Genomic DNA, 22,672 nt, shown 5'->3' on the forward strand with positions numbered 1-22,672 from the left:
GCTGGTTGCACGGGAGGGAAAATCAGGTAAAGCAGCACACCTGGCGCTTGTGCATGTCAAGTAAAGGCACTCCTGCGAGGCCCCACTCTGCTGGGCTTCCCAGCCTTCAATCCTGGCATGTGGGCTGGGAAAGTGGTGCTGCTGTGGGGTTTGGAGCCTGAAGGACATCATTTACTTGTACCAATTCAATCTTGGTTCAAAAGCACAGGAGCCCTGAAGATGTCCTTGCTAAGGGCCAGCAGAAGGGATGGCCTGTGCCATCCCTGCTGGGCCATGTGCTCCTCAGACACAGCAGTGAGGCAGCTCCAGCTGCTGGAAAAGCAAATCCAGGGAACAGATCCATTTCTGCCCTCCAGTCTGATCACTCCTGCTGCCAGCCTGGCACATGGCTGGGCTGGGCAGGGAGCAGAGCCAGCAGTGATAACAATAACAGAGCCCAAAGCTGTCAAACCCCACCTTGAACTTCTCAGCAAAGGGCTTGAAATGCCATCAGGGACTGAACTTGGGTCCCTTCAAACCAAGCTACTTTCCTGTAGGATGGGGGTTTAGGACTAGTTGGGGCTATCATCACCCTCAGCCTTTGCTAGTGGCTTCTGGAAACTCTGGAAACTATGGTCTTGCATCATGTGCTCTACTTAAGGTTATTGTAATGGTCAAACTTTCCTGGATGACCGGTGTTCTTCAAAAGAGGTTCATTTTATTTTATTTTACTTAATTTAATTTAATTTAATTTAATTTAATTTTATTTTATTTTATTTTACTTTATTTTACTTTATTTTATTTTACTTTATTTTACTTCATTTTATTTTATTTTATTTTATTTTACTTTATTTTATTTTATTTTACTTTATTTTATTTTACTTTATTTTACTTCATTTTATTTTATTTTACTTTATTTTATTTTATTTTACTTTATTTTATTTTACTTTATTTTATTTTTTACTCAACCTGCTCCCAGTGAAGGGCTGTGTGCAGGAGCCTTGTCTGCCTGGCTGTGGCTGGGTGAAAACACTTGCAGCTTCCCCATTTGTGCAGAACACTGCTGGAGAAGCCATTGGAGCAGGGAGCAGGACCAGAGGGACACACTCCAGGTGTGTCACCAACAGCTCTGCAGGCAGCAACAGCACAGACTCTCCAATAAAGTGATTTATTTCCTTTTCTCCCCCTGTCCAAAAGCCACTCTCCCACGCTGGTAGGCACAGATGTAGACCCAACTGGTTTCTTAAGGGATAAAATAGTTGAGAATTTGCTGCCCTGAGCTCACAACCATCAAAGTCAAGTCCCCCTCTCTGCCTTATCCATTGCCCAGCCTGGGAGATGTCCCTCCTGTCTCTGAGAAGGAAGAAAATTCACACAAGGCCTCTGGGCTGCTGGGTCACTAAAAAGAGCTCTTTGATATCCTACAGCAGAGGTTGTTGTGTTACACATGGGATTGCCAGAGTTTCCAAGACTCTGGATGCTGCTAGTCATTATGGAAAGCATTCCCTCTCCATGAAGGCAGGAAAGGCTTCTTATTGTCAGAACTCAGCACATCCCTCGGGTGTCCAGACTTGCCAAGGACCCCGCCGGGGGGCTCAGAGACCCTGGCATGCTGCCCAGAACATCTGGGTATTTGATTCTGACCCCTGGAGCAAGTTGCCAGCTTTGTATGAGGACATGAAAGTCACACAAGTTTGAATGGTGTAATAACAAAATGATCATAGGGTGAAAATGTAGATTTTAGGATTTTTGGTATGGGGGTTATGGGGACAAGATGGAGGAATCTGAGCGTGTCCAGCCTTTCTTCTTCTTCTTCTTCTTCTTCTTCTTCTTCTTCTTCTTCTTCTTCTTCTTCTTCTTCTTCTTCTTCTTCTTCTTCTTCTTCTTCTTCTTCTTCTTCTTCTTCTTCTTCTTCTTCTTCTTCTTCTTCTTCTTCTTCTTCTTCTTCTTCTTCTTCTTCTTCTTCTTCTTCTTCTTCTTCTTCTTCTTCTTCTTCTTCTTCTTCTTCCTCTTCTTCTTCTTCTCCTTCTTCTTCTTCTTCTTCTCCACTTTCTGCAGTGCTGTTGGCACTTTGGGGCTGGTTTAGAGTAGAGGTGCACTGTCTAACATGGGTGATGGGTATTGGGAATTCAGTGTCAATATGTTCTATGTAGTTTGTAGTATAAAAGGACAACAGCACCTTGGGGGCTGTCACAGTGCCTGTGGCTGCCCTGCTGAGCAGATCTTGGCTGGGCAGAAAGGAAATTTTATAGATAAGAATTAATAAACAACCTCAAGACCAAAGAGTGAAGAGTCCAGACTCGTTCTTCAGTTGTGTGGGCTGGAGCAGAGACACCCTGCACATCTCGGGGCAGCAATTATCAACCAAAACCCGAGACTTGTCACCTTCCCTCCTTTCCCAAAGCACACAGATGGCTGCGTTAAAAATAGAGAGAGAGACAGAAAGAGAGAGTGAGGGAGGTTGCCTCCAACATTGTAAATGTTAACAGCAAATGATGGAACTCTTTGCTCTCAGAAATACACCCAAGCTGCACTCCCAGTGCACACCAGGACAACCCAGCTGCCCCCAGATCCTCCCCATGTGACGAGCATCCCTCCGCATCTGAGGAAAGAGAACAAGTTTGTGCCTTTGACATCAGATCTCCAAAAAGGGTGGCGGGTTCTGCAGTGCTTCCCTGGGTGCAGCTGGGCACATGGGCCATCCCATGGCAACTGTGAGCTCTGGATTCTTCACTCAGAGTGTTCAAGGGAAGGGTTGGAGAAGGAGCCCCCTTTTCTGCAGCCACAGATGCAGTCTGACAGCTGCTGGTAAACGAAAACAAGCCCTTTAATTTCATATTAAGGTATCCTCCAATCTCAAATGTTTGTGCTTAGTAGTCACACAGTGCTTTTTTGCTATTAAAAAAAAAAAGACTCTGAAAGGAGAAAAGAATAAATGAAGTGTAGAGTTTATTATTGTCGCTGATTTTAATGAAGGGATGGGACTATTTTCAGGCTAAGAACAATTTATTGTTCAGGTAAACATCAGTCAGAGGCTGGGAGATTTTAGAGGGGCAGGCTGTCAGCTCTAGTTCAAGAGTAGTTACAAGTTCTTTGTTATAAGACAGTATATAACTTTCTAAATTAATGTAGTTGCTACAGGGTTTATTTTGCTTTTCTGACCTACTACTTTTACTTAATTTTGCTGCACTGTGGATACTTTTGCATAATGGGATTCTGTCTCACATGTACACATAAGCTTTTGTTATAACCTCTAAATTCCTAACCTATTTCATACTATTACATTACTACACCATAAACTTCTCATCATCTTACCTAAACAGTTTCTTACTTACTTAAGGTATATTCTTACTTATGACTACAAAAATGTCTGTGCATTGTATTTTTATATCAATCTAAGCTTCTCCTAAGGCTGCAAATTAAACTCTTCTGTGTCTGTGGAAGTTTCTGTTTTTCTGATTCCCTCAAGATTAATAAATGTCACATTTTGGGTAAGGATTTTCCCTGTTAAATGGCAATTCCATGATGTTTTTCCTTTAGTAAGGCTATTTGTCTAGCAGTGTAAGATGCAATAGCCCTCATGCTGAAAGAAACAGTCTTAAAAAGTTATTTTTGATAGCATTTCTAGTGCAGAGAAAATGCAAAGAGCAGAAGGTACAAGAAGATCAGCAGTTTCTGTTGAGCAATGAATTGGGAGGGTTTTGTACAAGCAATACCTGTTCTTATTTTGGAACAAGATATTCTTATCTTGCTCCTTTCTAGAGTGTCGTAGTCTGTGTGATGGCATCTGTGTTCTCTGGAGTACCCACTGGATTTAAAAACAAACTGTGTTTTGAACTAGTTCTGTCTTTATAAGTTGCTTAACTACAGCCTTATGCTTACTGGATGTGCTGGTTTTGGCTGGGGCAGAGTTAAGTTTTCTTTCAGTGGCTGGTCGGGGGCTGTACTTTGGATTTGTGCTGAATTAATAATAGTTTAGACATTAACAATAATGTTGATCACACAGAGATGTTTTTGTTGTTGTTGTTGTTGTTGCACAGAGCCAAGGCCTTCTCTGCTTTTTGTGAACCCCACTGCTGAGGGAGCTGGGGGTGCCTGGGAGGGTGGGAGGGGACACAGCCAGGACAGGGGACCCCACTGACCAAAGGGACATTCCAGACCGTGTGGCATCATGGTCAGTGTATAAAGTGGGGGGAAGGAGGAAGAGGAGGGATGTTTGGAGTGATGGTGTTTGTCTTCCCAAGTAACCATTCTGTGTGATGGGACCCTGCTCTCCTGGGAGGGCTGAACACCTGCCTGCCCATGGGAAGCAGTGAATGAATTCCTTGTTTAGCTTTTCTTTTGTGCATGGCTTTTACAAAACAACAACACAACAAACCCAAACCCAACAAGCCCTTTTGCTGTTTCACTGTATTTTGTGGGATAAATACTGTCTGTGTCTTTTCCATCTCTTTTTCCATTCCACCTGTATGTTATCAATTGCTAATGGCTTCAAGGTGTCAGAGAGGTAGAAGATGAGAAATGTGACAATGTGTCCCAGCTCAGATGTGTCCAGTTGGAAAGAGGTTGAAGACCTGGAACAGCTTTTCTAGCAGGGGGCAGTCATGCCCTGTGCCTGGCAGCGTTCAGGAGGTTTTTGGACAATGCCCTTTAATAGCACTTTTAATTTTTGGCCAGCCTTGAAGCTGGGCTAGATGATTTTTGTAGGACTCTTCTTCCTTTCACACCTTCCCTTGTGGCTGTGGCAGTGAAGTGGAGAGAGCTCTCCTCTCTCAGAGGGAGATCTGGATCCAGGGGACATCTGCTGCATTTGTTCCTTTTGTTTTGGTGTGTTATGAATGGTGGGCATTAAGATCATGTGGCAGAAAATAAATGCAATTTTGGAATGAAATCTCTGTTTCAGAAAAACTCTGCTAGGCAAAACCCACTGATATTTTGGTAGTGTATCACAAAAATGTAAAAACAAAAAGCAGGTGGGTGGTTAAGGATTTGCCTGGTGTTATAGTAATGATCCTTGGCTGGACCTAAGGCTGAAGAGTTACGTTTATCTCTTTCATTCTGTTTCTCTACCCTGTAAGAATTGATGAATTAATTAATTACCTGCTCCCAGTCTATAAACTGTAGTATCCCAGTGATGTGTGAAGAGTTGTTCCCCAGCTAAAAGGCAGATAGATATTCTTGTAAAGTCACTTACTTAGAAACTGATAAATTCTTATTGAATCACTAATAAGGTAGATTCCTCTCCCAGACACAAAATGCAACAACCTGTTACCTAGAACCACGTACTACCAAATGATCAAATTTGGAAATCTACTTTTTTTTTATTTGACAATCATCCACTTTAATATATATACATATTTAGAGTCTGTACATGGTAAAATACAAAATAAAAGTGTTTCTTTATAAGTTACACAATTACACAGCTGCATTCACCTGTAGTTTAGCTGTCATTTAATTAAAAATAAAAGAGAGAAGCATTGTTGAGCCGTTGTTATAATCATTGACAATAACCTTGGTATAAAACACCCATACAGAGTAAGTGTACAAAATAGTGTACAGTTCATATAAGCTGTGCAAAGACAGCAAAGTTCAGTTAAAAATCAAAGAGATGTATCCACTTTCCTCTGTCCACACCATGGATAGGAGAAGCAAAGTGGAAAATAAGCACAAACATAGGCAAGAAGGTGGGTTAGACAGTGCTTTGAACACAATATTGATGAATAAATTAAGACAAAAATCATAAATATATAAGATCTCCGTTACACAGGGCATGCTTGCATTATACCTTCAAAGTCATTCCAGGGATTTTGATGGATTTGTTGCACAAGCATGGTGCCATTTGGGGTGAGGAGGGAGGCAGAGCTTGCTCTGGGTCCCTCAAGGTTATTTATTTTGGAAGAAAGTGTTGCTAGATCAGACAAGTCTTCAGTAGCAGCTGAAGTAATATAGTAGCTGGAAATTCACTTGAAAGCTAACAGATATTGTCATGCTGTCTATATTGTATTTTTGATGATTTTTTTTAATCTGGGGGAAGAAGTTTCCTTTCCTACAGGGAAATTTCCCTTTCCTCCCTACTGAATGGCCAGGAGCTGCCTGTTGTCTGTTTTTTGGAAGAAGGCAGCTGATTGAGCCACTATTGATTGCTAAGCAGAGAGAGTTATGAAAAGCTGGGCAGATATCATGAACATGAAAACCTCTACACAGGGCAACAAATGAGGAATACCAGTGAGAAGGAACTCTCGCAGCTATTGTGATAAAGAACCTGCACTGAAGCAGCATGTGGACATTGGGGTGGGACAGCACCTCTTCAATTTATAGCACTCTGGTTTATTTACATCTTTGCAGTGTCCTCGTGTGATGGTAGGGGGAGGCAAGCGATCTAAGATACTGTTATCTCCTCCTCTTCTTCCTCCCCTTCATCATCCTCTTCCTCTGAGTCTGAGAAGTCTGAGGGTTTGCTGGGGCTGCTGGAATGGGATGGAGAAGGACACATCTGGGAGTCCAGTCTGTCCCTCAGGTGCAGATGTTCTGGGGACTGGTGGTAGGTCAGGGGGTGCTGGGGGCTGGCCGGGCACACAGGGGGAACTTCCTCCTCCTCCTCCTCCTCCTCCTCCTCCTCTCCTGAGCACTTCTTGCCTACATCACTGAGGTCTGGGTGAGGGTTGAACTTGGTGGGTAGGGTCTGTTCTCTGCAGCCACCAGAGGAGAGGAGCTCTCTTTCTTTGGAGTTCCTCCATTTCATCCTCCTGTTCTGGAACCAGATCTTCACCTAGGGGACGAAGCAACAAAGAAGAGAAACAGTTCAGTGAAACAGGCACCAGAAAAGGTGGTTTTGGCTGCATCCTCAAAACCCTGCGCAAAGCTAACAGGAAACACAGAATCTGATCTTTGGAAGAGCCTAGGAGAGAGCTCGGGGGCAGTCAGGCTGGTCCTATTCACCCAGCTGGGAATGGTGACATTTTTGGCTGTAACTCGCTCTGGGCGCTCTCCGTGCTCCCATCCCCTTCTCCCCTGTTTCTCTCAAGCAGCCCCCGGCCAGTGGGGGATCCCCACAGAGCCCCAGCCCTCCCTCTCACCTGCGAGTCCTTGAGGCCCAGCTTGGCCGCCAGCTTCTTCCTGTCGGGTTTGCTGATGTACTTCTGCTTCTGGAACATCTTCTCCAGCGCCTTGCGCTGCACGTCCGAGAAGACGGCGCGGCGCAGCATCCCCCGGCGGGGCTTGCCGCGGGCAGCCAGCGGCCACGAGAAGGTGCCGGGGATGGGCACCACGGCGGAGGCAGCTGCGGGACGGACACACGGACACACCGCGCTGAGCCGGCGGGACCGGCCCCCGCCATCCCTCCCTGCCCTCACCGACCCGGGGCCGTGAAAAAGGAGCTTTGGGTTTATCCGAGCGTCCCCTTTCAGGCAGCGGTGGCCGGGATTAGATCTATCAGCTCACATGGAGAAAATGGGTCAGTGGTGGCCGGTTTTGTTGGGAGATTCAAAGGTCCCCCGGCCTGAAAAGGCAAAGCGAGGCGTACCGGCTAAGATAGAGGTATAATAAAAAAGCTCTCCCTCCCACTCAGAAGCATTCGATTTTTTTTTTTTTTTTCCAGCTGCTTTTATCATTTCAGATGCTTTATTATGCTGGAGATGAAAATGAGGACTTTTCTGATTCCGAACAAAACCGCTCCTCTTCAGATGCAGTTTTGATCAATCAGTATTCATCTTTTTATAATAATCTCTTCTGTCTCCCTCCCCCCTGCTCCAAAGTTGGAGAATTCAATTCGAAGACATGAAAAGTTGCAGCTAATTAGCACACTGCCTGGTTCCCAATGGCATTAGTATGATAAAAAAGGGCAGAGTTTCGCCTTAAAAAAAAGGAGGGGGGGAACCTCCCCAAGAGAGACAGAGATGCTAATGAAGCGTGAATGGTAATTGTGTAGTAATGAACTAACAGAAAAAGACTGAGGACAAGCAGCTAACGCCATATATTATTGGAACAAAAGAGATTTACACTTTCAAACTAAACACAACGGCATGCCAGGCTCCTCGGGAGAATACTGATGGCACAATCGTCTCTTTCCCCAAATCATTTTCATTAAATGGACATGAAAAGCTATTTATAAAGCTCAAGTTGTTTTTGTTAGGCTATTCACATGCTGGAGAAAGGAAGCAAATTCCATTATCCAGAGGATGAATAGAAGAGCTTGGGTTATTTTTTTTCTCTCTCCCTTTCCCTGTTTTCTTTTTAAATTCATAGCTTGTTTGTGTAATTAGATTAACACTTAAAAAAATTAAAATTTGAAAAACCCCACAAATTGTTCTCTCAGCATCACAATATTTCGGTGCTGTAGCCACCACAGCTCCCTGGCCTTGCTTTCTCTCCTTTCCCCGTGTTGTTGGACGGTGTAACCGGGGAGGCGGAGGAGCCAAGGGTTGGTAGGCGGCGGAGGTGATGGAGCAGAGGGTGATGGAGCAGAGGGTGATGGAGCAGAGGGTGAGGCAGTCGCAGCGCTCCGCTGGAGCCGCCCGGAACGCGGAGAGCTTTGCGGGACACCGAGAGCCTCCTTCCCTCTTCCCTCTTCCCTGTGTCCCTGCGCGGAGCTGACCGCAACTCGTGGTGCTGAAACATCCCCGGGCCGGGCGGGAGAGAGGGAGAGAGGGAGGGAGGGAGCCAAGGAGGGAGGGAGGGAGGGAGCGGGGACCCGCCTCGCCTCGGGACCGTGACAATCCCGGCTAATTTGCGGATCAGCGGGGGGAGCGGGCAGGGAATGTCAGGCAGTCACTGCCTGTGCTAAATCGGGCAGCAAATTGGCGCGACTGATGCTTGAATGTTGTACTCCCTCCAACCTCTGAACTGCGGCATAACCCCGCCGGGGGGAACGCGGGGACGGGGAGAAACCAGCGGGCTGATGCGCCGGCACACAGGGACACTTCAAACACCCACCTGGGAAATAGGAGGATCTGAGGAAGGGCTGGAAGGAGCCTTCAAAGTACGGGAAGGAGAAAGTCTTTGGCGGGACGCTCTGAAGCAACGCAGGGGAGGTTTCTAGTAAATGAATAAATAAAATTAAATTAATCGGAAGGTAACCGCCGGTTGGATTCGACCGATGGCGAGGCTGGGTTCTGTCGCTCGGTCTGGAGACCAACGCTGGGCACTTTTAGAAAAAAATAAAGGAATCAGACCGAACTTGGAAGGGCCGAGGGAAAGAGGCACTTTCGCTGGTTTTGCCAGCAAAGCGGCGCCCCACAAAGTGAGGACAGGCTCAGCCAGAAGACACGGCCGGGCTCTGGGACCCCTCGGCTCTGGGACCCTTCCCTCCGCCTGCTCCTCCCGTCCGTCCCGGCCGCCGAGGATGCCGGAGGGCTCTGCAAGCCGAGCGATGCCAGAGAAGGGCTCTGCAAGCCGAGGGATGCCCGAGGAGGGCTCTGCGAGCCGAGCGATGCCCGAGGAGGGCTCTGCGAGCCGAGCGATGCCCGAGGAGGGCTCTGCGAGCCGAGCGATGCCCGAGGAGGGCTCTGCGAGCCGAGCGATGCCCGAGGAGGGCTCTGCAGCTCGGCACCGGCTCCTGCCGCCCTCTCCCAACGCGGCTCCCTGCGCTACCCCGGCCGCCACCCCCTCCCGCTGTGTCCCCAGCCCCGCTGGCGACGCTCGGGCTGTCCCCGCTTACCGGCTCGGGGCGTGGAGGACAGGATGGCGTTGACTCCGAACTTGAGGAAAGTGGAGTCGCTGCTGGAAGTCTGCGGCGAACAGATCCTCCTGGAGCCGGCGGTGGTGGAGCTGGGCAGCTCCGGCGTCCCCGCGTCCGTCCTGGCCGCCGAGCTCGGGGGGGACATGCTGGGCGGGGGGGCAGTCCTGGGCAGGTAGCTGGTGGGCCTGCTGATCCGGATCAGATCTTCCACCAGGAAGCTGGAATGGCTGGAAAAAGCCGACTGCAGCGACTGAGGCAAGGTGAGGGTGGGGGTGGGCCGCAGGAGGCTGGGGTAGACGGCCGGAGGGGCGATGAGGCTGGGGAACATCATCGCAGGGGCCGCGCTGGGGCCGCTCGCCGCCGCCTCGTTTGTTTGTTTGCTTTTGTTTTCTGCTTTGCAAACCTGGGTCGGTAAAGATCCAGCCAGCGAGTCTGGCGGAGTTCTCTCTGCCCCTTCCTCATGGACCATGGGTTTTATAGTGGTCAGCCCCGCTGAGGCTCTTTCAAAAGTGACAGCCCCAACAATGGGGTTCAACAAAGTTCTCCACTTGAGCTTCATTCAGGGCGAGCTCCCGGCTTCTCCATTGGTCCGGGGCTGCAATTTATGATTGGATTAGACTTCATAAGCAACCGGGGCACAATGGCCCCGCCACAAAGAAAGTGTAGTCATCAATTTTGCATATTGACCGCCTCTTTGGAATACAGCGCTCCAAAGGCTCCCAGCAGGGTTTTGTTCAGAGGCAACACACACAGGCTAATTAAATGCCTATTTAAAAGTTTCAAATGACATCTTGCCTCGTAGAAAGGGAATTATTTAAAGAAAGCACTAAATTTATTTGCCGCTCCCCTGCTGAGTTTAGGAAATAAATCAATAAATATTCATAGAAACTTATCTGCGGACTCTCAGAAAAGCACGGGTTTTGTGGATTTGAAAATACGAATTACAAAACGCGGAACTAAGCTCTGTTGAGCGAGAAACACGTTTGGAGAGTGTGTCCCACCGCAGTTTGAACATATTCTGCTCCTGCTATTAGTGTGAGGCAGAATTAGTGGGGTTGTATTGGTATAGATGGGGTTGGTTTTCTATCTGCACATCAAAGGTCCGGAATAAGGCATATTTGCGGTGTCCACCTCTCCTTTCGAGATCCGAGCTTCGTAAAAGTCTCGTGTACTTGAGCTCGGGAGAGAGGTTTGCCCAGACCGAAATGCGAGCCTTGGTGTGGTCGGCGAGAACTCCGCTCCCACAAAATCTGAATATCGCACACAGCAGAGATCTGGGCACCTTTGGGGGACCAGAGCAACCCCTTCGGGGTTCGCAGTCTGCTGCTCCTCTGTAGCTTCTCTACATTCAAAACAGCGGGAATCGCCACCCTCCAGCCGTGAAAATGAAGACAATTTTGGAGCATTTGGACCTTTTGGCTGAAGCTGTCCGAGCTACTCTGGGCTCTGTCGGTGTCGATGGCTCGAAGCAGCCAAATTCACCTGAAATCGCTTTTTATCTGCGCGCCTGTGTGGGATTTCGGAAGGTGTCTCTGCCACAGAGCCCGGAGTCCCCTAACTTTGGTGCGAGGGACGAGTGGCATCGTCTCAGGGGAAAGTAGAAAATAGGGGTTTTTCTGGCAGAGAGGTTTTGTTTGTGGTGGAAATAGGCGCAAGTGTAGTTAGTTTCCTTTGGAGGTGCGTGATGAAAGCGACTATTGAGAGCGGTTTTACCTGATTTCTCTGTTAAAGACTATAACAGATGTGTTAAATGTCCTATGTTTTAAAAGCACCCTATTCAGCCCTTTGGTGTGTCTGAACCTTTGCAAGCAGAAGTGTGCAGCTCAACCATGCAGCCTTTATCCTATTAACCATGAACTAACTGTCACCTTCAGCTGTTTTCCCTTTTTACTTTTTAACACAAAGCTTTCTCAAAAATCTTATTAACCAGCTTTATTTCTCTCGATGGTTTTTGTCCGGACGTTTTGTGTTGATTATCTCCATGTCGATGCTTTAACCATTCAATAAAAGTGCATCTGCGATTTATATCACATTAGGGAAGAAAGAAAGTCTGTTAAACCTCTCCCTTGATTCAAATCAAAAAGTTATTTATTGGAGAGGACGGAATCAGCCCTGGAAACTCTTATGATCCTGACAAGCTTTCCCGGTGCTGTTCGCCGGCCCCCAGCGGACGAGCACCTGCAGACCTGGCTTGGAAGGTCCGTCCGCCGCCTGAAAGCATCACTTTGAAATAAAACCTCGCTGGAGGTTTTGTTGGTCTTGGTGCTTAGCAGGTAGAGAAAAAGGGGAAGGAAGGCGCGGGCAGAGCGCGGGGGGCTCGGACGAGTGGCGGCACCGGCCCCTGGCCCCGCTCAGCTCGCCCCGCACCCCGGCCCGGATCCGGGATTATCTCCAGCCCCGTTTCTGAGCAGCGCTGGTCTCGGGGAGTCGCTTAGGACGGTAGCGAATGGCAAAAGCGAACGGGTCTCGCCCAGTGAAATAATTACCTGGCACCCCGCCAGCTGCCGGTGCCATCCCTGCCCCCTGCCCCTCTCCAGCCGCCCCCCGATCCCGGCGTTTCCCAAACGAGCTCCGCCCGGGCTGTTCCGGGAACACTTCGTTTTTTACAGTCATTATAGGTTTCTTTTGAGATGATTTACTCCTTTCTTTACATATACATTGGCGGCATTTGGTCTCACTATAGACCAACTGCTGCTAATTTCTCTGGTTTTAAAGAAGAGGGGCTGACATTTTCTGGAAGGTTGGGTCAAACGCATGCTGGGGCACGCGTGGACCCGGTTCCTTGCGATGCGTCTGAGCACACTCATAAAGAATTCCTTAAGCACCACGGCAAAAGGGACTAGACATCTATTGAAAGGGAAGATAGACCATAAGAAACCAAGAAATCAGACGAAAGGATCTCATTTTAAGAGATCTCTTTTGGAAGTTTCTTTTCAAAGGCAGTGATCATTTAAGAGAAAGGGAATTCTAATGTCTCAGGATAAAACCTGTGACTAATGCCGTTTGACCTATGCTCGGGCAGTTTTGTGTTTCCTGCCATTCATTTTAATGTCCTTATCTTCAAATTTATTTCTTAAAAGTCACTCACTTTCTTTGTCAAGGAAAAAAAAAATAGGAAAAGAGGCCAAACTCAAAACTGCCGGCGGGTGGGGCAGGGAGGGGGAGGTAAGGGCTGAAGCTGCGTGTGTCCCGGTCCGAGGCCGGTAATCCGCATGAAATTGGGAGAGCCAGCACTGCAAATCCGGACACCAAAGGGCTGGGCAGGGCCGGGCCGGCGCCCCCCCGGCGGCCGGAGCCGCGCTCGGAGCCCCGCGGCTCTCCCGCATCCCCGGACGTCTCAATCAGCGCCACGGCGCGGCCCCACGCGGGACGGGACAGCCCCGGTGTCCCTGTGTGCCTGCGTCACTGTGTCCCTGTGTGCCTGTGTCACTGTGTCCCTGTGTCCCTGTGTCACTGTGTCACTGTGTCACTGTCCCTGTGTCCCTGTGTCACTGTGTCCCTGTGTCCTTGTGTCCCTGTGTCCCTGTGTCACTGTCCCTGTGTCCCTGTGTCACTGTGTCCCTGTGTCCCTGTGTCCCTGTGTCCCTGTGTCACTGCCCCTGTGTCCCTGTGTCCCTGTGTCACTGTGTCCCTGTCCCTGTGTCCCTGTGTCATAGCCCCTGTGTGCCTGTGTCACTGTGTCCCTGTGTCACTGTCCCTGTGTCCTTGTGTCCCTGTGTCCCTGTGTCACTGTCCCTGTGTCCCTGTGTCACTGTGTCCCTGTGTCCCTGTGTCCCTGTGTCCCTGTGTCCCTGTGTCACTGCCCCTGTGTCCCTGTGTCACTGTGTCCCTGCCCCTGTCCCTGTGTCCCTGTGTCCCAGTGTCCATGTCCCTGTGTCCCTGTGTCCCTGTCCCTGTGACCCTGTGTCCCTGTGTCCCTGTGTCACTGTGTCCCTGTCCCTGTGTCCCTGTGTCCCTGTGTCCCTGTGTCCCTGTGTCCTTGTGTCACTGTCCCTGTGTCCCTGTGTCCCTGTCCCTGTGTCCCTGTGTCCCTGTGTCCCTGTGTCCCTGCCCCTGTGTCCCTGTGTCCCTGTGTCCCTGTGTCACTGTGTCACTGTGTCCCTGTGTCACTGCCCCTGTGTCCCTGTGTCACTGTGTCCCTGCCCCTGTCCCTGTGTCCCTGTGTCCCAGTGTCCATGTCCCTGTGTCCCTGTGTCCCTGTCCCTGTGTCCCTGTCCCAGTGTCTCTGCCCCTGTGTCCCTGTCGCTGTCCCTGTGTCCCTGTGTCCCTGTCCCTGTCACTGTCCCTGTCCCTGTCCCTGTGTCCCTGGCCCTGTCCCAGTGCCCAGTCCCTGTCACTGCCCCTGTCCCTGTGTCCCTGTGTCCCTGTGTCCCTGTGTCCCTGTCACTGTCCCTGTCCCTATGTCCCTGTCCCTGTGTCCCTGTGTCCCTGTCCCTGTCACTGTCCCTGTCCCTGTCCCTGTCCCTATGTCCCTGTCCCTGTGTCCCTGTGTCCCTGTCCCTGTCACTGTCCCTGTCCCTGTCCCTGTCCCTATGTCCCTGTCCCTGTGTCCCTGTGTCCCTGTCCCTGTCCCTGTCCCTGTCCCTGTGTCCCTGGCCCTGTCCCAGTGCCCTGTCGCTGTCCCTGTCCCAGTGCCCTGTCCCTGTGTCCCAGTGCCCTGTCCCTGTCCCTGTCCCTGTGTCCCAGTGTCCCTGTCGCTGTGTCCCTGTGTCTCTGTGTCACTGTCCCTGTCCCTGTCCCTGTGTCCCTGGCCCTGTCCCAGTGCCCTGTCCCTGTCCCTGTCGCTGTCCCTGTCCCTGTCCCTGTCCCTGTCGCTGTCCCTGTCCCTGTCCCTGTCCCTGTCCCTGTCCCTGTCCCTGTGTCCCAGTGTCCCTGTCGCTGTCCCTGTCGCTGTCCCTGCCGGTCCACTTCCCGCAGCCGGCTGGGAGCCGCAATTCCCGCTGCCCCTCCCGGAGCCAATGCACCAGGGACCGGCCGAACACCGCCAGGGCTGCCCGGCCCACGGCGCCCGCTCCTTCCTCCCTCCCGAAAGCGGTGGTTGGCGCCTCTAAGGTTGTTTTTTTTTTATTCCTTCCCCCCCCCCCCCTCCACTCCCTTTTCATTTTTTTTTTCTTTTTTTTCTCCTTTTTTCTCTTTTTTTTTCCGCCGGAGAGGGGGAGGGATGCTCCTTCCCCGCTGTGTCCCAGCCCCCTAACGATGCTCATGGACCACGCCGGCAGCTTGAATGGAGGCTGCGGGGGCGAGGCTGTATTAAGACACCTAAGTCTTCACCTTTAGAATTCAAGCACAAGGAACAGTAACTGTTGGTTCGTTCAAAGCTCTTCTAGATCCCCCCTTTTCTTGAAAATCCTTCTATTGTGCCAATCAAGCAGATGGTTTGCAGGAAATATAGCTTGGCCCCAGTGACCGAAACTAATTTTAACTAGCTTTCCAAGCCTGGCACGTTTGTTTTGCTCTTACAAAATAGCTAAAAAAAACAGCTGGCAAGGGTGAATTAAACCCATTAAAGACACATTTATAAGAAATTATATTCACATAGGTTGCTTGAAACCCCCCTAAGAGGGGAGAGATGAGCGTATTGAAATGAAAATGTCCCCGAGCACACTACCCTCCTTAACATCGCCTGAGAGTCTCAAAACATTTTACTAAATAGATTAACTTGACTATTGTTTTGCATCACATTTATCAGCTTCATTAAGTGAATAGCTGAACAAATATATTACGCATGCATGAAAAGCTCTTTTGGGGGCTGCCTTATTGTGTCCTCAGCCCTGACAGGTGGTTAACTGTGTTTCTCTCTCCTCTCCCCCTCTCTCTCTCGGCGCAAAGAAAGAGGGATCTCGGACAGAGTGCACAGCCCAGACTTGGCAAAGGGACCTCGAGGGGAGAGTTACTTTCTTTAGCCTCGCCATTCATGCTGGCCAGCCCGGAGTGCACACAGCCTGAAATGCAACCAGATGATCTGATCATGTCAAAAGTAATTAACTTTAGTTCAGTCCCTGGCTCTTGCTCGCGCTTTACTAACTCCTTCCAAGCCCGTTTGATTTGCATCCTTTCTTCCCAATTTGATTATTTTTGTCCATTGCGTCCTTTTATCCTTTCCCCAACCTCCACCTTTGTTTTAAAAAAATAATCTGGGGCTGAACAATCCCTCTTCTTTCTTCTCCATTGATCTGTCTAATAAACAACCACACAACTTCCTTAGAAACAACTCCTTTCACCAGATAAGACTGCCACATTTTGGAGAGCTAGGATTTGCAAAATACAACATGATGGTTTATTTGCTGCCTCAATTTCATGATTTCTTGGCCCAGTAGAACCTTTCTGGGAGTTGGACAGAGGCAGTTTGGATTTCAGATGTTGGTGGGCAGCGTCCTGCTTGTTTCAGTTGTGGTTTCTGCCCCAAGGATTTCCAAATTAGACTGTACAGATGAAATGTGGAGGAGGATGACAGAACACAAAACTTGCCTGTTTAATTTCTCAAAAATGTGTTTCTCTCATGTTGCTCAAGTAGGTCAGAAGAATTAAAAATCCTTTTGTCTTTCAAATAATTTCTTAAGAGGACTTCTGCCTCTTTCCTGCAAACTGCATTGTGATCCTTTGCTTATGGCGGTGGCAAATTTCTCTGCTGACTGATCCGCTGAAATCTCTTTGCAGTGGGCACTTTTAAGTACTGTGACCTGAAAGTTTTCCTCTAAGACCCAGTTCTGTTCCTCACCCTCCAGGTTATGACAGGAAGGACAACTTTCTTTGGAGGACAGGACTCTCAGCACAATTCAGCAGGAGAATGAGTATGTCCTGGGGTGGATTTCACAAAATCTGAGAGTTTGCTGTCACCTTGAACTGAGGGTCCTGGAGCCAACACACTCCCTTGATGTCTGCCACAAGAATGGATTTAAAGGCTACTCTCTACCCCTTTGCCTGATGGAACATCACACAGGGACTTCTGTGTCTCAGAGAAAGAACAGAATTACAATTTGACTACCTGTGGGATAAAACCAGGACCTTCTCTTGTTTGTACACCTTTTCTTAAAAGGGCATTAACCCTCAACCCCTTGAATTCTTCCATGCCAGCCAGCTGATGCTTCACTTCCTTTGGGCTGGGAGAGATGCTGATGAGAGCTCAGGTACCTGTAAGCACTTTTCCCAAGGGAAAGGCCTCCCCAAGCTATGTGCTGGTAGCCAGAAGGATGGTGATAGCCTGGGAGGCTCAATTTGCTCCTTTTAGGTGAAAATACCTTCAGACTTCATGATTTAATGGGGAAAACAGCTGTGGGGTTGTGGGGTGAGTGTTTTTCTCTCTGAGTCCTATGTGAAGGTGCTGAAAGGTCCTTAAATCCTGTGATTCATTTGGAGGGACCCAAAGCTGTGTGATAAGGAAGGAAAGGAAACTCAAACACTGCGTAACAGTTCTTAGTAAACACAAGTGCAAAATTTCCTTGTTGGGTGTCCTGGTTTAGGGGGACATTGGGATACTTTAATGCTCTCACAACTGAAATGGGGGAATATCTTAAAAAAAAAAAAAGTGATTTCCAAGGTTTTTTGATCATCATATTCCCTGGGCATTTAGTGTTTTCTCCTTGCAAGTATTGCATTTGTGACCTTGTCCCTTGGGTGATGGGTTTGCAGTTCAGTGGTTCAGTCACAGACCAAGCCCTGAGCACAGCCATGTCCATGTCTACAAGGTGCTGCACCCATAGATGATGAGAGCAACTGTGTGGACCTCTGTAATAAAGACAGAATGCTTGATTTCCAGACATACCAAGCTGCTCTTGTAGATGCTGATGTGGAGTGTGTTTGATCTCTGCAGCTCTGACAGAAGAATGACAAACTACCCCTCATGTTTCACCTTCACAGAACCACAGAGAAACGAGTTAGCAAGCCCTGGTCCATGTGGTCCATGTGCTCTGCTCCCAGTTCCTTTGTGTAAAATGGGAAGTGAGATGAATGAAAATTGCTGTATTTCTGTGTCCCAAAGGGATGCTTTCACCAAGTACAGGTACAAATTTCAGGTACAGAAAACCAAGGAGCAATAATGCCCAAGGAATTAACAGCTTCATAGTTTTAGGCGTCATGGACATCTCTTCAGGATTCTTAAGGGTAGCTATCTAAATTCAGGATGACTGGATTATATAGATATCTAGATATATAGATATATAGATTTACAGATACATAGATATATAGATGATATATAGATATATGGATATATAGATATCTAGATATATATATATATAGATACATAGATATATAGATATACAGATATATAGATATATGGATATATAGATATATAGATATATAGATATACAGATATATAGACATATAGATATATAGATATATAGATATATAGATATACAGATATATAGATATATGGATATATAGATATATGGATATATAGATATATAGATTAGATATATAGATAGCAGAGCCAGGAGATTTTCCACTGGATCTCCACTCATGAGGAAGAGCTGTTCTCCTCAGAAAACACTTTGCTTATCCTGGAGACTAGAACAGGACCACCCTTCTGCTGGGCTTTGCTTTGCAGGTAGTGCAGCTTCCTGATGTCCAGAGATGAAGGGCTCTTCCATTTCATCATCGAGAAAAGCTGATGGCGTCCTGGCCCTTGAGAATCTTTCTTGAAATAGCCAAGGCCTCTCTCCTGGGAGCTTTCCCAAGCTGCAGAAAGCACATCCCCTCTCAGAAAATAGTTTTTCTTTCTGACAAACAGAAGAAAAACTCCCTAGTTGTGTTCCAGCAGCCCCGAGATCAGACAGACGCACACCGAAGTGTGTTGCTCATTTGTGCCTTCAGCTCTCTGAAAGCAAAACAGAAATCTCTGGGACTAAGGAGAGGGTGAGCATGCAAAGAGAGTTGTAGAAAAGCTTTTCCCCATGCCTTTGGCCTGAGAATGTTGCTTGTTCTGTCAGGGCTGAAGTCAGGGGCAAAACTCATGGTAATTTCAATGCGGTGGGGTTAAGCCCTAGCAGAATTAGAATGTACTTGTCTCCTTTCAGGACTCTGTCAGGAGTGTTTTGGTACTGCAGGGGGAAATACCAAAGACAACTGAAGTTTAGAATGAGACAGCCAGGATATTTGAAGAGGATCTTCATAAGGTGAAACAGCTTTTCTCAGGTTTCTCGTCATACCTGTAGCAATGAGAACTACTTTACAAAAAATGATGGTTTAGTGGTTGCATTCCCATTTTTGGCTCTCATCATGTCATGATTTTTATAGTTTTTTTTCCTCTGTTTTTCCTTGTCCATTAAAAATGTAAGAGGGTGGAGAACATAAAATTACATGTCTCTATTAAGATCTTTAGGGGCATCAGGTGGGATTTAGCAGATTTAAAGTTTGACTTGATGAAATCTGGTAAGGTTGTGCTGTCCTGTCACAGGACAGGGCTCTTTTGAGGCCCCATACTCTGGCTGTGACTTGTCAGACCCAGAAAGCTCAGGAGAGAGGAAATAATTGTAGCTTTAAGCTACATTTGCAACCTCCTGATTCATGAATGTACTAGATAAGGGGAATTTCTCTGGTGTCTTAGGTCTTAAATTGAAACTTAGTCCCTCACCTATCACCATTTATCTAACTTTCCCTAATGGTACTACACAAAAAAAATTTATATCCTCCTTTTTTGGTGAATGTCTCCTGCTCTTACAGGTAAATAAATCAGCAGGAGGGAATGTGTAGAGACAGGACTATATTGCTGACTGTGATCAGACCCTCTCTCTCAGCAGAGTTCAAGCAATGAGGCTGGACTTCTGTGCCAGGACAATTCATGTCTGGGCCTTTTCCCTGCTTCTGCACTTAAAGCAGAAGCAGGAGCAGGCTGGACAGCATGGAAAATTTTCCATCCACTGCTGTGTATACAGTAACTGTGTCCAGATCTGTGAGAGGAAAAACAGAGAAGGTCTTGTTATCTTCTGCTGTTTCCACGGCATCTACTGGCCAAAGAAAAGGCAGCTTTTTGGTCTCAGTTCTGGTTGTCCAGCCCTAATATCTAAAAGATTGCTTTAGGAAGAATGAAGTAACAATGGGATTTATGGGGTGTGCTGACCTCAGCAGGAAGCACCAGTAATCAGAGGTCTCTCTTTGGAAAGATTGGTGCACACAAGGACTTGCACCTGGTCCCACAGTGCCAAAGGGGATTGATGTCAGACTGGACTGGCTGAGTTAGAAATTCATAACTGGGATATTTGCACTCTGGGCAGATGAAACAGGGCTGTGAAACAGTCTCATCATTTCCAAGAAAAAATATAAAAGCTTTGTAGGAAAGGTTTAGGGAGCACCTTATTTTCCATTTAGCATCACATCCAGGTGAGTGTAGGTCCCTGCTCTGAAGGAACAGGAGGGATGATGTGCTCTCTAACCTACTGCAACTCTCTTCATCCCACTTTTAGCGTGTCCAGGATGTCAGCACATTCAAACTTGCTCTTTACCTTGGGAAACTGACTCCAGTCCACAAGCAGATTATCTGGCCACATGGAAAAATCCACAAAGACTGACAAGTCAAGCCATCCTCCTGGGCTGAGGAGGTTTTGGCTCTGCTGACAGGGATCTGGGATGTCCCTCAGTGCAGGGGCCATGTGGCCCAAGAGGCTTTTCCCCCTTCTCTTCCCAAGTTCACCATGAAGAATGTTTTTAGGGCAAAACACCCACATCTCTAACTTTCTTAGCTGTGTTTTAAGTAATGTTTTCATGAGGAGCTGCTGTTAAATCATAGGGCTTGTTTTATGACATATTTTCAAATCAAGCTGCATTTAAGCAAGAAAGGCAAGTAATTACATACAGCTTTTTAAGAATGTACACTTTGTTTTCTTTTCCTCTTCATTTAAATTCCAGAGTGCACAGGACTCCTGTTTTTAAGTAGATTTTAACCATGACTAGAGAGAAGCTTAGTTATCAGTTATGCACTATAAACAATATGCAGAGGGGGGATGTTTTGATCAGAGCTATTCAGTCCTTGCTTGCTAATCTAATTACAAAGTGTAGGTTTCTGACACAGAGCTGCTTGCACAGAAAAGGCTTTTCTCACACCTGGTGGATTGTTTAGCCAAGCTTTTTAAATGCTTACAGTTTTAAAGTGGGGGGGAGGGAAGCCTTTTTAAAAAACAAGTTCCTGTGCAAGGCAATAGAAAGAATTTAGTGGTTGTCAACATGAGTTTAGTATAAGGGTGCTGTCTAAAATGTGGGTTCACTTTACATTGACCTTTGGACATAGTAGCCCCAAACATAGTTTTAATTTTTTTTTAAGGGTTAAGGAGAGTATGAAAGATAACAGATGTCAGTGACAGTATTAAATTGTGTGCATGACTGTTATAAATATCTGTGTAATATCTGTGTATGGCTGGACACGATGCTCCCTTTTTTTTTTTTTTTTTTTTTTTGGATGTTTATTGTTCGTGCCTCAAGAAGTGCTCAGCAGCTCTGAAAGGGCAGCTTTGAATCACAGCCCCGGCAAAACAGTATTTTTGTGTTGTTTAGCGCCCTGATTCCTACAAACAAAATAAAGTACCTTGCTGAATAAGGGCCATTGAGCAGGAATGATGGGTTAAGAGTGGGGGTCCGAGGTGGCAGCGTGGGTGCTTGTTTATCAGGGAGGAGTTGTCACTTGTTGGCTGCGCTGCTGAAAGGAGGGACGCTGTGGGCTGATGGCTGGGAGAGCATTGATGTGAGGTAACGGGGTAATCGGATTGAAAGTTAGCCATGGTATTTATGTCAGTTCACATTTCGTCAAATGAATAATATGAGGTTGCTACCTAGCCCAGGCCTTGGCCTGGGGGCTGGGTTATAAAGAATCTAAGGCCTCATTTGATTCAAATATAAATTAATTCTCACTGGAGCGTTGGCTGATTAATCTATTTGCATAATAGTAGAAAAACTGCAGTGTGGTTACTTTTGCGGGGATTTGGACAAAAAAGCCTTAAATTCATTTGAAAGAATATTGTGTGAGAAGTCAGGGAAGCAAAGGCACCTCTATAGGGCTCCTCAAGCCGTTTTCCCCCCAACCCTGATGTGCAAAACTGAAAGCTAAACTTGTTCACTGGGGAGTCTGACACCGTCCTGAAAAAAACCTGTGTTCTGACGTCTAGCTACACTTCCATTTTTGTGTTTGATGCTGCTCTCATTGTAATTATAACAATGGCATCCTTTATAGTTTTTGATATTTAATAAAAATGAAGCCTAAACAAAATTGCAGCGTGTGTAGGTGGAGTCAATGTTGGACTGCAGTGGAGCTCTGTGCAGAGATGGAGAACTAGGAGAGACAAATGCCCTTGAAATGTAAGTGCTGAGAGCCTGGTTATCCTGTGAGACATGGGAGTGAAAGATCCCAGGCCTGCTGGCCACGTGCACTTCACAGAGTGCTGAGGGAGGAGTGGGTCTAACATCAGCGCTGGCACCAAGCAGAGGCTCAAAGAGGAAAAAAAAAGGAAAAAAAGGAAAAAAAGCTTTTTTTTTTTTTTTCATTTGCTTCCCCTCCCACCAAGCTTCTCCATTTATTTCACTTTTGGAGATGACACCTGGGTCACACCCCTACAGAGGACAATGTATGGGGAGGTCACACAAATCTTTTTCTATCACATCCCATCTTTTCCCAAATTTTCCTAAATACTGTGCATCTCCAATGCATGTATAAAATGCAGTGTAATGTCTGGTTTTGATTATTTTTTTTCCTTTACTATCTATACACCTGGAGTGCTTGAGTGGCAAAGAATGTTATGTTTGCACACAGATACTGAGACTGGTTTTGAACCGTGTGACCTCTGAGGACAGAAGTGTGTAAAATTCACAAGACACTGTAGGGAGAAGCTTCAAAAAATAGTCCAAATCTTGCTCTTATTGAAGTCTGTAGCCATTCTGTCAGCAAGAAAAACACATGCCCTAATTAGGCAAAATATAAAACTTCCAGCAAGGGTGTCAGGATGGAGTCACAGCAGAGCAGAGTCCGTGTGAAGAGTGGGAGGCAACCTCCAGGTGCACATTTTCCAGAGTTAGTTGAGTATTTGCAGGAGATCTGGG

The 22,672-nt window shown here is 47.3% G+C and overlaps 1 protein-coding gene across 1 annotated transcript; it reads right to left on the bottom strand.

The window, feature by feature from the left end:
* Positions 1-5,304: 5,304 nt before the first annotated feature.
* Positions 5,305-10,004, bottom strand: DBX1 (developing brain homeobox 1). The gene is made up of 4 exons (XM_036384399.1): positions 9,635-10,004; positions 8,911-9,012; positions 7,056-7,258; positions 5,305-6,748 (listed from the first exon to the last, which is right to left on the bottom strand). Exons 1-4 carry the CDS (start codon positions 9,984-9,986, stop codon positions 6,359-6,361), a joined length of 1,047 nt encoding a protein of 348 aa, XP_036240292.1. The 5' UTR covers positions 9,987-10,004; the 3' UTR covers positions 5,305-6,358.
* Positions 10,005-22,672: the final 12,668 nt, after the last annotated feature.

The sequence above is a fragment of the Molothrus ater genome, chromosome 6, assembly GCF_012460135.2.
Source record: "Molothrus ater isolate BHLD 08-10-18 breed brown headed cowbird chromosome 6, BPBGC_Mater_1.1, whole genome shotgun sequence".
NCBI lineage: Eukaryota > Metazoa > Chordata > Aves > Passeriformes > Icteridae > Molothrus > Molothrus ater.

Excerpts from the sequence above, each read along its gene's own strand:
- DBX1 (XM_036384399.1), bottom strand. The coding sequence starts at position 9,986 with ATGATGTTCCCCAGCCTCATCGCCCCTCCGGCCGTCTACCCCAGCCTC. Across the intron at positions 9,013-9,634 it reads GTCCTCCACGCCCCGAGCCG|AAACCTCCCCTGCGTTGCTT; the intron begins GTAAGCGGGGAC and ends TTCATTTACTAG. Across the intron at positions 7,259-8,910 it reads CAGATCCTCCTATTTCCCAG|CTGCCTCCGCCGTGGTGCCC; the intron begins GTGGGTGTTTGA and ends TCCGTCCCGCAG.